This window comes from Myotis brandtii, unplaced genomic scaffold (assembly GCF_000412655.1).
Source record: "Myotis brandtii unplaced genomic scaffold, ASM41265v1 scaffold389, whole genome shotgun sequence".
Lineage (NCBI taxonomy): Eukaryota > Metazoa > Chordata > Mammalia > Chiroptera > Vespertilionidae > Myotis > Myotis brandtii.
The window spans coordinates 1,648,991-1,664,675 of NW_005364914.1; the positions used below are offsets into that span (position 1 = coordinate 1,648,991).

At 41.4% G+C, this 15,685-nt stretch overlaps 1 protein-coding gene across 1 annotated transcript in view; it reads left to right on the plus strand.

Annotated features, from left to right (window-relative positions):
- GRIP1 (glutamate receptor interacting protein 1) overlaps positions 1-15,685 on the plus strand; it is a 406,109-nt gene that overhangs the window by 344,402 nt on the left and 46,022 nt on the right. Inside the window, exons 14-15 of the mRNA XM_005872692.2 lie at positions 7,738-7,807; positions 9,809-9,954. Coding sequence (XP_005872754.1) covers positions 7,738-7,807; positions 9,809-9,954 — 216 coding nt within the window. The remainder of the gene's footprint in view (positions 1-7,737; positions 7,808-9,808; positions 9,955-15,685) is intronic.

The following is a 15,685-nucleotide window of genomic DNA, read 5'->3' on the forward strand; positions in this document are numbered from 1 at the left end:
ACCTTCTCTATGCCTCTCTTCCTTTCTGCCTCTTCTGTCACACCTGCTATTCTAATATTGTTTACGTTTCACATTGTCCCACAGCTCCCTTAAGCTGTCCTCCTCTATTTTAATTGTTTTTTTCTTTTTGGTTTTCTGATTGAGTGATATTTTCAACTCTGTCCTCTAATTCACTGATTCGATCCTCAGCTTCCCCTAATCTGCTGTGTATTCCTTCCAATGTGTTCTTTATTAGTGTTATATCATTCTTTATCTCAGACTGTTCTTTTTCATAGTTACTATATCTTTTTTCATGCTCTTGAGCATCTTTACCAGTATTAATCTGAACTCTGTTTCAGATATATTTCTTATCTCTACTTCATTTATCTCTTCTTCTGGAGAATTCTGTAGTTCTTTCATTTAGGGGTTGTTTCTTTGTCTCCTCATTTTGGCTTTCTGTTTGGGTTTGTGACTATGCATTAGGTAGATCCTCTATACCTCTCAATCTCTAGTGCAGGACAGTGTTAAAGGCTGTTTCTGACTAATTAGATAAGGCAGACAAAGACTCAAAGCCTCCAGAGACCATCTCTGTCTACAGACTGATAGGATTCTGACTTGAATTGCCCCGCAGGCAATAGTCCTCTGGTGTGGTGAGAGTTTTTTCAACAGGGTGGGGCAGTTGCTACTGCCTGGAGGCTAATTGTTATTTTTAATCTCTTAAGTGGCCTTAGGGCAAAGTATTTCCCAATAGGGTGTGTCTACTCTCTTCCGCCCAGGCTAGGCAGATGTCTATGTGGGAAAGATGTGCTCCACTGCATGAGGGAATGACTCAGCCCAAAAAAATGAATGTGTCTGCCTTCTGAGCTCTATCCCCGGAGTCCCCAGGTCCTGGCTTCTGCTTTCACAGCTCCAGTCCACTTCACCCTACCTCTACCAGAACACAAGATGGGTGGCTCCACAGGGAATTTTGTGTGCTGGTCCTTTAAGAGGGTGCCTGAATTTTCAGCTATTACTTCCTGGCAGACAGCACCCTGTTTTTCACAGCCAGATGTTATGTGGCTCAGTTTTGGTGCTCTCTGCTGGGGATCCCAGCTTCGGGATTAGATCCCAGAATTCTCAGTGGCACCCCTCATAGCTGAGATATCTCTCCGGGACTTCAGTTGCCATCTGTGGGCGCCTGGCCAGCCCTTTCACACCTTCGCCCCTCCTACCAGTCTCTATGCAGTCTCCACCTTCTATCCTTAGGTATCATTCTCTCCTGTGAGTTTTCTGTTGATTATTCAGGAAGTTTTTCTGTACTTTAGTTGTAATACCAGTTTGTTCCTGGGAGCATGTCCGTGCAGCATCCACTTACTCTGCCTCCATTTTTAATCTCCCTCAGCTCATTTCAGTTTCCTTGTCTATAAAACGGCGCACTTTTTACCTTCTTTGTAACATAGTTGAGAAGATTAAAAAATTACTATATGCAAAATGCCTAAAACACCCTATATAACTATATATATATTTATTTACGTTTATATATACCTATAATCCTAACAAATGTTATTCATTATGATGATCATTATTTATTTTACCCATACAGCCCTGGGAAATATTTAAATCAAAGCTCTGCCCCCACCAACTTTAGTGCCAATGGCAATTATGCTAAAGGAGTAAATCAAGAGACCCTTTCTCAAACATACACAGAGTGCTATTAGTGAAATCAAGGAACTGCAAGGGTTCATTGATGCTTCTCACCATCTTTATACAAACTCCTCTTTTGTCTTCTTCACCTTGTGAAACCTCTGAGTGGTAAGAAACAGGCCTCCATCTCTGAACGATACCATCAGAGCCTTTCACATTTGGCTTAAGGCTCACTCTTCATACCTAATTGACTGAGAAATGAGTCCCTCTGAATTTGGATGTGGTGAGCGGTTTTAGACTAATTTTCTGAAGTTCTTGGTGAGACATTCATAGCACATTAGCATCAGGCATTACTTTCATTGATGTTATGGCTATACCATGGAATAATTTATCATAACAAATGAAGTGAACGACCTGGCAGAAGGATGCAGTTTGTGACTGGAAGAAGCATCTTCAAGTTCTGACACCTCACCCAATCAGAAGCCAGAGAGTGCAGCCCACCTGCCTCTCAAGTCAGAGGATCCTGGTTGTCATGTGCAGTTGTCAGTAAAGTCCCTTTGATATTGACGTTGTCTTCCTTGGTTTTATTATACGAATTTGTATCTGATTTGTTCCGAGCATGCCTCTAAGCAATTTATGTATCTTCCCATTTAATCCTCAAAGTGGCCCTGTGACGTCTATGCCCATTTACAAGTGGAAGGTAAGGCTCAGCTGGATAACTTCCCAAAGACCCAGAGCTATAAAGGCTAAATAGGGATCCAAACCCAACTGTCTGACTTAACATTGGCTTTGCCGTCACATTACCACTCATCCCTGTCTCTATCTCATTGATGAACCTTCCCAGATCCCATATTAGAAAAGCAAAAGACAGCATTTTGGGAGCGCAGTTAATTTGTTGACTTTCCTTTTCAATTGTGACCAGATTGTTTGCAAGAATAAAGTCTCACTTTTTAAAAAAATAAAATCATTAAGCAGTTCATGACATGCACAACAAATCCATCATTTTCCCTTAAAGTCTTAAGCATATTTAGAAGAGAATAGTTGAAGTTTTTTTGCCAAGTTTGCAATAAAATCTCTACTCACTTCAAAATCTACTCACTTCAAAAGTAATATATATATTACTTGACAAGTGAAACAAGTTATTTGATATATATATAGTTGTAATTAAAATAAAACTGAATGATCATGTATGTGTTACTCCAATGACATTGGACACTTATCTAGCAGAGTAAATTCTATGAATGGCTACATATTATAGAATGTTCCTGGAATACTTTATTGATTCACATTTAATTCACTTCAAAATTCAGAATATTTCACCTGTCTTTGACTACAAAGTTTTTTTAAACAAATGATAAATTCTGTCATTTTCTAACTCTTCCAACAACTATTTGAGAGGAAAAGAATCCATGTTCACTTTAAGAATAGCTTCTGATAACAAAGAATGACTAGTAACTTTAAAACTTCAGGGGTCAAAGATAATAGCTTGAACACATAGATTTAGCTCTTACCCCATTTTAAAATGACAGTATAGATTTTTCAAAAAGCCAAAAACCATAAAGAAAAGAGGAAATGGAAAATAGACAACAGCAACAAAATTTGCAAGCGGCAAAGAACATGGAGAAAGATGAATTTAAAGAAGCAGAAGAGAAAGCTGGCAGGGAACCTGATTTATATCCTAAACTCCCAAGAGACCCAGGAAATGGTGAAATCAGGAACTTCTGGAAGTGAGAGTGATGGTAGACAGCTATGACAGGAGTATTGGTTGGAAGTCTATTAGGGGGAGGAAATGGAGGACATCTTTAATAGTGTCAATAAAGAAAAGAATGAATTAGTCCCTTAGATGCCTTCTCCCACTCAGCACAGCCAGGCACCCCTTTCCTCCCTGGCAGAAGCCTAGTTTTAGTCTCTGGGAACCGAGGGTCTCTGGATTGGGGGGCACAGCTGAGTGTGGCATGGCTACTCTGAAAACAGAGTAGGTGAAAGTTTACATACTGAATGTTGAGGCTGCTAGTCTCCCCCCACCTCTTTGAACTCCAAGTTCAAAGAAGCCGGGTAGCCAGGCTTAATACCCTCCAAACAAGAGAAAGAATCAGAGCCATCTGACCCAAAGAAACAGCCTAGCCTGAACTATACAGTGAAGACCGAAGTGCGCAAGTCCACTCAGATGCACCAAATGTTCAGCTGTTTCGGGTCACACTCTAGTGTAAACAGAGAACTAAGAAAAACAACAACAACAACAGACACTTGAGGAGAGAACCTAATATGCAAGACTGTCACCAAAAACAAGGAAGAGAAACAGAGAAAGAGCACATGAAAACTTAAGAAAGAAAAAAAACTATCATTAACATCATTAGCAACATAAGATATTATATCCATGGGAGGGAGGAAATGATTACTGGTACTATTGCAAAATAACATACAGAGGGGAACAAAGAGCTTTAGAAACATAATAATATGGCAGAAATGAAAATAAAAGTCAATAAAATATTAGAAAATAAGTTTGTGGAAAATTTCCAGAAATTGGAACAAAAGTAAATGAGGGATCTGAATAGAGAGGAATTATACAGGATGAGTTCAAATGACAACCGTTACAGAAAGAAAGGAAGGAAAGGAAAGCATCAAATCATTGTATAAAATTGCCTAGCATTGATGGATATAGCTTTCCAAATTGATGGGTCCATGAGTCATAAGTGAAAATAGACCCACACTACTCAAAGTGTCTCACTCTCAGAAGCCCTCAGGAGTGAGGCCAGTTAATGAATAAGATCCTTCCAATGAGAACAGTGACAGACTCATGGCTGCCAGAGGGGAGGGCGGTTGGGAGACGGGGTGAAAGGTGAAGGGATTGAGCAGTACAGATGGGTAGTGACAAAATAGTCACGGGGGTGTCAAGTACAGCACAGTCAATAATATTGTAATAACTATGTACGTTGCCAGATGGGTACTGGAAATATCAAGGAGAATACTTTGTAAAGTATATGATTGTCTAACCACTGTGCTAAACACCTGAAATAATACAAGATACTATTGAATGTAAACTGTATTTAAAAGAAATAAAAAAAATTTTTTTAAAGAGAACAAAGGGAGAAGAAAGGCTCCACCTAAAGGGGAGGGAGGTGGGAAAGCGAGTCCAGTGCGGCTGGGAAATCCTACCAACAAGAAACACTATGTGGGGCATTTCACGTGCTCTGGTCCAATCACTCTACATGTGAGAACAACCTACAACAGAAACTGTATGAGACAAGCACTGTTACTATCTTCATCACCATTGTACAGACTAGGAGACTAAGGTGCCTAAACACTACATGCTCAAGCTCACATGGCTCATAAGTGGTAGAGCCAGGACTTTAAACCCAAGCACTCTGACTGCCAAGTCCCAGTAACCACTATACCATATTACCTCTAATTTTTTTTAAAAAGAAGCTATACATTTATATGAAATCTACAATGTTGAGTACCATATTCCCTCTAATTTTTTTAAAGAAGCTATACATTTATATGAAATCTACAATGTTGATATGTTGGTAACTAAATTTTTTCAAAGCACTACAATCCTTGCAAAGCATGCTTGGTGTATGACTTCTTCTCAGGTAGTGGGTAGTTAAAATACGATGCCAGGGTGTTCACACCATGACAGAGTCCCCAGAACATGCATTGCCACGTTTAACGTGCTTGGTGGGCCTGGCAGTGACACTGTCAGGAGCCCATAGAGATTTGGCCCTACTTCTGGGTTCAACTTTATCCCTCCGATGGTCATCCACCCCGAAGACCCTTTCAAACATCAGGCATGGCCTTGGTTAAAGGAGAAAAAGAAGGATCTAATACATGTGGGAATGGCCACCATACTTGTCTGTAGACCATGAGAAGTTTCCGACCTCTCTGGAAATCTGCATGGGTTTGTCCAAGAGGTCACAGTGCTTGTTTCCTCTGTTGCAAAGATGATACAGATGGGTTTGATGGTACATCTATTATTGTTTTGTTTCAGATCATTTCAGTGGAACATGGATTTTTTTAAAAAACAAGAGAAATATTGAGTGTTCTATCATGGTTACTTCTGCTTGGCAAAATATTGTGTAAATTCATTGGCAGATGCTTGGAAAGTTGTTTTTGCTGGTAACAACAAAGTTTTTATTTCTGTGTCCCATGCCCAGAACAATTTGCTGTTCTGAAATATGGCACAAGTAAAAATGCTAGATGTGTATTTTTCTCTGGAGGAATTATTTCACATCATTGCGTGGAGATAGAATTATGAATTAATTGTAGTGAATAGAATGTTTTGCATTCTTTGCTAGAAGCCAAGAATAATGATTGAATGAAGTCCCATTAACATTTCCTATGCACTAATTTAGACAGTGGGTATGGTATTGGTATATGTGTTTGCTTTTTCTTTCAATGTTGTGTTGAGATATTAAGCCATCTGTTCTTGTGCATAAACATTTTTCTGGGATTCAGATGGGATTACGGGCTATGATATGGTTCTATGATTATTATGGGGTGATCAGACTGTTTATAAGAAAATCTTACTTTAGGGGCCTTTTAATGATCACTACAAGCTTAGGTTGGCAAAACATCTCCTCTTGGAAGCAAATCGTTTTTTTACAAATGTTGGTCTGGTTAATTTTAAGTATCAGCCTAAATTAAATGATACTTCTAAATTCTTAAATTAAGATGATAATTTTGAATTTATTAGGACTAGAGTTCATTTTCAAGATTAATTCTACATAGACTCATTACTAGTTTCTTTTCATTCTCATAAAATGGAAATATTCCTAAGAAAATTTATAAAACTCAAAATTGATTACTGTGCCAGATAATAATTTTATCTGTAAACTCAATAAAGGTTATATGTACATGACTATATTATGAATATGCATAAAAATATAATTAAATAGCACCAAATATTTACTACTGTCAATAAAATAAAATAGTCACATTCCAAAATATTTTAGAGCATTCCAGGTATGAATTTGTAAGCAAAATTTAAAGATTTATAGTATATCTAGCAAAAGATTTCCATCTGGGAAAATAAATAACTTTAAATCAGTGATTCTCATCCACATTCCCACCCAGGACACTTGAGTAGTACAGTACATTTCCATGACAATGGTGTCTCTCCCTTGAAAGGCGTTAAGTACCGGAAAAGGGAACACACATGAGTACCACTAACAGGAGCCCTCAGTGACTTTTTAAAATATATTTTTTTATTGATTTTAGAGAGGAAAGGAGAGGGAGAGAGAGAAAGAGAGAAACATCAGTGATGAGAATCATTGACCAGCTGCCTCCTGCACGCCCCCTACTGGGGATTGAGCCTGCAACCTGCCCAGTGGAGAATCCATCCTTCGTCTCCCTCTCATGAGAATCACAGATAAAAATAGATTTAGATCTGATGGGCAGCTCTCCAATTGTTTTCTGCAATTACAAATTTAAAATGACTATGCTTTAGTTTTTAAGTTTATAAATACTACTAGTGGCCTGTTGCACAAAGATTCGTGCAATAGGCCTTCCTTCCCCTGGCTGCCGGCACCAGATTTCCTCCAGCACCTGGGACCCAGGCCTTTGGTCTGGCCGCAGCAGCGAGGCTTGGCTTCTCCACTCCGGCTGCTCCCAGCCCCTCCTTTTTTTTTTTATTTCCAGCTCCTCGAACGGAGCCCAGGGCGGGCTGGAAGCCTGGGTTGCCCCTGGTGACCCAGGCCCCCAGCCACTCCTTGAGCGGAGTCCAGGGCCGGCGGGAAGCTTGGCTTCCTCCATCACCAGGAGCAACCCAAGCCTCCTGCTCACTCCAGCTCTGTGGCCGCCACCATCTTCAGTCATCTTCAGTATTCACTCCACACCTGTGTATGCAAATTAACCGCCATCTTTGTTGGGTTAATTTGCATAGTTGCTCTGATTGGCTGGTGGGTGTGGCGGAGTGGTGGAGTGATGGTTAATTTGCATGTTTCTCTTTTATTAGTGTAGGTAATATAAACATGTTTGCATCAAGAAGATGTAGTATGCACATTTCTAATTCATTTGTTGATCATCTTTGCTTTACATACGAACTATACTTGCATTAACAGTTGTTATAAAATAGGAAATGTATAGTAGGTGAATTGTGGATATAAAGATGTGACTATTCTATCTTCATTGTTACAGCTCCATCCAGTAGAAAACCGGGAGACCCCCTTGTCATTTCAGATATCAAAAAAGGCAGTGTGGCACACAGGTAAGGAAAACGTCTTCTCTGTTTATTCCAAGGCATTTCTTCGTAAAGCAGAAATGACCCCTGCCACACCCTAGGCAGACCTTGCTAATGGATCGTGGTAGCTTCAATATATCCCAGGCAGCTGCCATGAATCAGTCATATTTGGTATTCCCAATGTCAGTGCTGTTGTAGAAATTCCTCGGCGTGCTGATTTATTTCTGCACCCAGTACAGAAAGCACAGGCCTGAAAATGTATTGTAAGGCCTTTTATGAGTCCAACAGAGGCTCTCCTTCACTGATCATATTCCATCTTTCATTCTCCAACTGGAAATCTGAAAGCGGCCTTACGTACACCAGACACCCCACGTGGAGACAGTAGCTTATGCAAGAGCTTTGCTAGATGCCAGGATGTCCTTCCTGGCCCAGCCAGGTCCTTCAGCCTTAATGTTTTATCTCCTATTTGGTCCATATCCATCCAAATCAGGAAGTCTCAAACTTTTGGTTTCACGGATCAAAAATATTTTTTAAATGATTGGGGAACACTACTATAAGACTGTTAACTTTTTTTTTTTCCAGTTAAGGACTTTTTCAAAAATCCCACCTATTATCACAGCCATTTCATTAAAGAAATATTTTAACCCTCAAAATATAGTAAGTCCCTAGCTGGTTTGGCTCAGTGGATAGAGAGCATCAGCCTGTGGCCTGAAGGGTCCTGAGTTCGATTCCGGTCAAGGGCACATGCCTGGGTTTCGGGCTCCATCCCCAGTGAGGGGCGTGCCACAGGCAGCCAATCAGTGATTCTCCCTCATCATTGAGGTTTCTCTCTCCCTCTCCTTTACTCTCTGAAATCAATAAAAACATATTTAAAAAAATAAGAGTAGTAGATACTGAAAACTCATCACTTAATTTCTTTTATTACATTTACTGTTCCCTATGAAATATTTAAAACAAATAAATGCATAAATCTGTTTTTAAAAAAGATAGTAAGGACAGTGTGTGAGTGTAGGTGTATAAAGGTAGAGGCTCCACTGTGACAAAGAGACTCATAAGTAAAGTGGATCAAACAAGGCAGCAGTTTGTCTCTCACATAACAGTGGGAGTGTGGCAGGCCCTGCAGGGCTGCGAAGCAGCTCGCCATCCTCACAGCTTGCTCAGCGTTGCAACCTTCTAGCCACAGAAGGGAGGTAGGGGTGGGGTTGAGAGAGTTTGGGGTGTGCATCTCTAGGGCATGATCCCAAAGCAGGAAGGAAAGAAGAGATGCTAGGAAGCAATTAGCAATCTCTTTTGCAGACCCAAAGCATAAAGGATAGTTCTTATCAAAACATAACTTTATTGCCAGCGTGGCTCCGTGGTTGAGCGTTGGCTTATGAACCAGGAGGTCACGGTTCGATTCCTGGTCAGGGCACATGCCCCAGTTTTGGGCTCGGTCCCCAGTGGGGGGGCATGCAGGAGGCAGCAGATCAATGATTCTCTTTCATCATTGATGTTTCTCTCTCTCCCTTCTTCTCTGAAATCAATAAAAATACGTTTTTAAAACAACATAACCTTATTTACAATTATGTGTGTATACATATACCCAATCACAAACACATATACAATTGTATCATTTTTCTTATTTCATGGTGGACCTTATAAACTTCCAGAGCCCCGCAGGGGTCCACAGATAGTAGTAGGCCCTCCGTGGTCACACTCCAAATAGCAAGCGTGGAAGTCACCTTTTCTCCCCACAGTGAGCTCCCCGCGCAGGTGGGAATGGCAGAGGCGCCGTGTCTCAGCCCTCCACTCTGGCACAAGAAAAAGCTGTTTTTAATACTCTGCGACTTCTTGTCATGGCGACCATCCAAAATAAGACTTAGGGAATGGGGGGGTGGGGGGGCATTGTCAATAAAATTCAATTTAAAAGCAGTTGAGGAACCACTTTTCCTCTAAAGATTACCATCATGCTGCATGATGCTAACGCCTCTGAGATGGCCTGCGTACGTGCTCATCATCGCTCGCGTGTTGCTCTGCATTTGCCAACAGGACCGGAACGCTGGAACTTGGAGATAAATTGCTTGCAATAGACAACATCCGCCTGGACAACTGCTCCATGGAAGACGCCGTTCAGATCCTCCAGCAGTGCGAAGATCTGGTGAAGCTCAAAATCCGCAAAGATGAAGACAATTCAGGTATTGATAGTCTCGCCGTTGAAACTGGTGTCTCTAACTGCCCATCTGCCACAGAGGATATTAGATCTTGATGTTTTACATACAACAGCTGGCTGGTGACATTGCAGCGGAGTTTTACATAGTTAAAAGGGGCTTTAAATTGTGCTTTGAGAGTTTAGTGTCAATTTTAAGTAATGGTGCTTTTAAATGATACAATTAAGATAGTGTCATTATAGAACCATTATTACAACTGTATTTAAATAATCTTTAAAGATGAAAACTAAATTATCACCCAGTACCACCCTAGTACAATGGAACAAGTCATTTTCAAGTTGATAGTTATATTTCATAATTATAACCATAGTGCATGTTACATTTTTACTTAATTTTATAAACCAGTTATCATTTTACAAACCCTTACTATATTTTTTATTTACTGCCTGTAATTTATTTACCATTCTTCTCTTCTTGCTTAGATTGCTTTTAATTGTTTATTATTGCGGATAGTGCAATCATGGATATCGTTAGGCATAGATATCTTTATTCAGTTGTTCATCCTTTGAATTATTTCATTAGGAAATATCCCTAGAAGATTGCTGAGTCAGTTTGAGATGGAAATCTTAGGATTCCTGATGAGTCTTCTAACCATGTTTCTTTCTAAAAGGGCTGTATCCATTTTTAGTGCTTCCAGCAATATATGAATCCACTGGAGCAGTGCTTCTCAAACCTTAGTGGGCCTCAGGATCGCCTAAAGAGCTTGTCTTAAAAAAGAAATGAACAAACAAGTCCCAGCTAGGTGGGTGGCTCAGTTAGTTGGAGTGTTGTCCCATACACCAAAGTGGTTGTGGGTTCAATCCCCAGTTAGGTTGCGTACCGAAGGCAACTGATCTCTCTCTCTCTCTCTCTCTCTCTCTCTCCTTTCCTCTCTAAAAAATAAAAATTCAATAACATATCCTCAGGTAAAGATTTTTTTTAAAAAGCAACAAACAAACTCATAGAGAACTTTTTTGTGGTTACTAGATGGGAGAGAGGTTGGGGGGGTGGGGGAAAAGGGGGGGAAAGATTTAGAAGTACAAATTGGTAGCTACAAAGTAGTCTCGGGATGTAAAGTACAGCATAGGGAATATAGTCAATAATGCTATACTAACTCTGTATGGTGCCAGATGGGTACTAGAATTATCAGAATAATTGTTTCATAAGTTACATAAATGTCTAATCACTATGTTGTATAACTGAAACTAATATAATATTATATGTCAACTGTAATAGGAAAATTAAAAATTATTTTTTTAAAGAAACACAGTTCTTGGGCATTGCTCCCAAATTGGGCCCTGAGATTCTGCATTTCCAGCAAACTTCCTCATTATGCTGCTATGGTCCAAGGACCACACTCCGAGTTGCCCTGCAGTAGAAGCCCTTTTATATAATTATGATAAGAACCAGAGCTTATTGAGAAAAGTCCATTAATTGAAAGAGTCAGCAAAATGTGGGGAATTATGGAAAATATACCTATATATATAAAAGCCTAAGTGACTGAACGACCAAATGACAGAATGACCAGTCGACTGGTCGCTATGACGTGCACTGACCACCAGGGGCAGATGCTCAACACAGGAGCTGCCCCTTGGTGGTCAGTATGCTCCCACAGCCAAACTCCCGTGTCCCCTCCCCTGGCCAACCTCCCGCAGCCACCTGGTCCCAGTTGGCCCTGATTGGGGCCAGACAGCCAATCTCCAGCAGCCCCTCCCCATCTCCCCTGCTGGCCAACCTCCCGTGGTCTTTCCCCCGTCAACCCCCTGCCACCCCAGTCAGCCCCGATGGCTGACCAGGCCAAGGGACCCCACCCATGCACGAATCTGTGCACCGGGCCTCTAGTATATCCATAATATAAATGTTTAATTTAAAATTTTGCCAGTCTTACCAGTGAAGTCAAGGCCTTTCCTAAGAATATTCTGCAGATTATAGTTACATGTCTTGTTGCTTGTTTGTTTGCCCAAACTATACCCATGATAATCAATTTATGATTTCCACTTTTAGATTTTTTTGTTCATTTGTTTTAATATGGTGAGAATTTTAAAAATTCAACGCAATCAGAATGCTTGCTCCATCTAGATTTTTATTTTCCCAAATGTTTTTGAGTTTTTCCTCTATATAATTAATAGTATACGTTTATGTTTGCTTAATGAACCCCTTTTATAGAATCTTTCCAAAGCATTTGATTTTATTTTCATAGAACCACTATACTCATATTTTATACATTATGTAAGATTCATTAAATTACATAGTTACAATAACAAGTAAAACTGGGATAAAACAGGCTTGGGGATAAATGTAATTGACTCTAAAATTTCAAACTTACAACTCAAGAGATAGCAGGAGCAGAAGTACATGGGGCACTAGAGAGGGAGACCTACTAATCCGCAGCAGTCCATGGCATCCATCAGGAACCTCGCGGAGAATGCGGAGCCACAAATAGTCTAGTCAGTTGGGTGATTGGAGCTTGGTTAAGAGAGCTTCTACTGTTTCTAATTTCATCCAAACCAATAATGAGTTATTATGCAAGTTCTGGAGTCACCTGTAAAAACCATCTAGACCTAGAGTTCATGGTTATGTCAGGCAATGTGTTGCCGATTCCTACTCAAAGTCAAAACGAATTGGTAGTTACAGCCAATTTGCACAGCTGGTAAGGATGATTCTGTCCAAATATATAACCAACATTTTAAAATATGCATAAGTTTCTACTCGTTATTTCCCAAGCAACTGATTTTTTGTGCCAACATTTGCATTCCTCTCCTTACAAGCATGCTTCGATTGCACTTTCCTTTTGGAGGGATAAAGCCTCCAGCAACACTCAGTTCTGTCCTAGAGAAGAGGCAAAGCCCCATGGAGAACCCCACTTTTCACGATTTGCCAAGCGAAGCAGGTCTCAGCTACCTTCCTTGCAGAGCGAGAAAGCCAAGACAGAGGAATAGACAGGAGAGTGAGGCCATAGTATTTGGTCAGTATTTGGAGCTCCCAGTTGGCGATGCTCCAGTTCCAAAGCCAGGCTGAGCAGGCACATTGGGAGGAGTTTCAGAAACATGAATCGTTGCTTTCCTTCAGCTCATTTTCCCCCTTTAGACCTTTCCTGCTATAATCTCTATACCTAACATGATGATAATTAGGATATGCTTGTTGAGCATATTTTCCAGCTTTACTGGTTTCATTGCTCTGCCTTGCACCTTACCCAGGGAGATGGCAGAACTATTCTCAAACATTAAGTCTTTGTTTTTCATTCAGTCACGCAATTTATTTAGTGTCTATGAGGTGGAATCTACTGTGTCAGGGACTGCCAATTAGATTAAAAAGGGCACAGTCCCTGCCTGCCCTTACATCAGTCACCGCCTTGTAAGAGAAACAGAAGAAAATCAATAATTAACAACATGATGCATGTTCTAAGGGTGTGCAGAAAATGTTAGCAGAATATGCAGGCAGCCCTGATGCCTGGAGAGCTCAAGGAATGCTTCGAACAATCTCTGTCTTGACATTGTCTGGGAGGTATTGTTAGAATCAATCAGAGGAAGAGTATGAACCAAGCAGGAGGCCAGAGAGCATGGCACATCTTAGTAGCAGACGTGGCTGAAGCAAAAACAATGCGTAAGGACTCGGCAGTAGGAGAGGAGAAAGCTCTCCTGAAGCCAATCATCATGGTCCTTCTAAACCATGTTAAGACATTTGAACTTACCCCAGAAGCCAGTGGGGAGGGCTTATCGCAGGAGAGTGAGGTCATAGTGTTTGGTCAGTGACCACCAGTTGCAATCATTTACTAGAATATTGAATGAGACATTTGAGTGCATCTGAATTAACTGTTTCTAGTCCTTTCTGGGAGAAGCTGAAGAAGAAAATGAATAAGAACACTGGATTGGCCCTAGCTGGTTTGGCTCACTGGATAGAGCGTCTGCCTGGGGACTAGAGGGTCCCAAGTTCGTTCCGGTCAAGGGCATGTACCTTGGTTGCAGGCACATCCCCAGTAGGGGGTGTGCAGGAGGCAGCTGATCGATGCTTCTCTCTCATAGATGTTTCTAACTCTCTATCCCTCTCCCTTCCTCTCTGTAAAAAATCAATAAAATTAAAAACAAAAAACACACACACTAGATTGGCTTCCCAACTGACACACTGGGAAACAGGAAATTTACTTCTCTGAGCATCAGTTTCCTCATCTGTAAATGTCCATTTACTGCCTACTTCGCCTGGCTGTCTTAGGATCAAAGGAGGTAATAAATTGAAGCGCTCAGCAATAATGTTTGGCACTTAAAAAGGCCCAATGAATGCTAATGATCAACAGTCATTATTAGGGTGTTACTAAAGCTAATTTTAGCTTCATTTTACAATGGCCCGATCTTTGGAACACTTGATTATAGGCATTTCCCTCCCTCTATATTCAAGACCATTCTGCCTTCAGGAGCCTTTGCACTTGTTTTCTTTCATTACCACAGAAATATAAATTAAGTAGAGCCAACCCGTTCCTGCCTGGGTCCCGGGCTCCAAACAATGGCTGTTACCCAATCCCCAGGTCCCCAAAGATGCAAATAACCCTCTTGAAATAAAATCTATTGCTTTGCCTTGGTTGCATCTAGATTCGCTGTAAACGCAGATGGGAGAGTTTAGCAATCTGAGAAGGAACCTTGAAGCAAAACAGTAGAGAATTTGGAGGAACTGTAGGAAGAGGTAAATGGAGGCTTCCAAATCTGTCTCCAGTCATTTCTAGGGGTCTGCAGAGACCACACGACAGTAAGGAAGCTGTTCTAAATGGTTCATTTACTCAGGCTGTCCCCCTCCAAGAAAGGTGGCCATACTCTGCATTATTGTAATAGGAGGCTGAAGTTCAGGGAGGTTAAGAGGCTTGTCCAAAATGCATCCCATCACTTTTAGTTAAAATGAACTCTGATTGACCTGTACAGTTAGGCATTCCGAAGGCTCTCTCCCAAATCCAAGCCTCCTATTCGGCCACAGGAGCAGCTGCCGTTATGGATTCACGCCAGAGAGCGCTCATTCTGTTAAACAGGAGGCACTCGAGAAGCCCAAAAACAACGTTGCTGATAATTAATGCTGCAATTCCGCATCTGTTCCGTGGTCCCATTCATTTTCTTAACTAGAGCCAAGCAGAACAAACAAGGAGGCTGGCCCCCTGTCATGTCTTTCACTAATAGTTGTAAACCTTCTGTTGTGATGTAAAAGCTGCTTATAATATCATTAACATCTGGTTAGGCTCCCTAGCAACTTACTGGTGATCCTGCATTTTTCCTTTTCAGAACGTTTCTGTTCCTTAAACCCTCCAGTTGCTGCTTTCTACGCTGGAGCAGCCTGGAGGAGAGAGTGACTTGGAGGGCTTCCACCTCCAAAATGGCCTGAGCATCACGGGCATTCCTGCCAGCTCCTCAGCTGCAGAGCCGTGCACGTGCCAGCTGAGCTCCAGCCCTAGGCGGCAGATGGGCCTGGACGTGCAGCCTGGCGCTGGCGCAGCCACTCTCAGGACTGTGAGGGGAGGGTGCTCCAGGCCTGCTGGTTCCCACAGAGGCAGCCCGGTCTGACCCTCACACTTTGAAGGAGCCAGGTTGAGTTTACATCACTTTGGAAAAGGAAACTAGGCCTTGGAGTAGCTGGGAGGGTGGCTCCCAGAGCTCTCTTCCCTCGGAGCTGGTGACGTGAACATTCATTCATCTTCACTCACCTGTTCAGGCATCTACTGCAGCAGCCTTGGGGTCCTAGATCT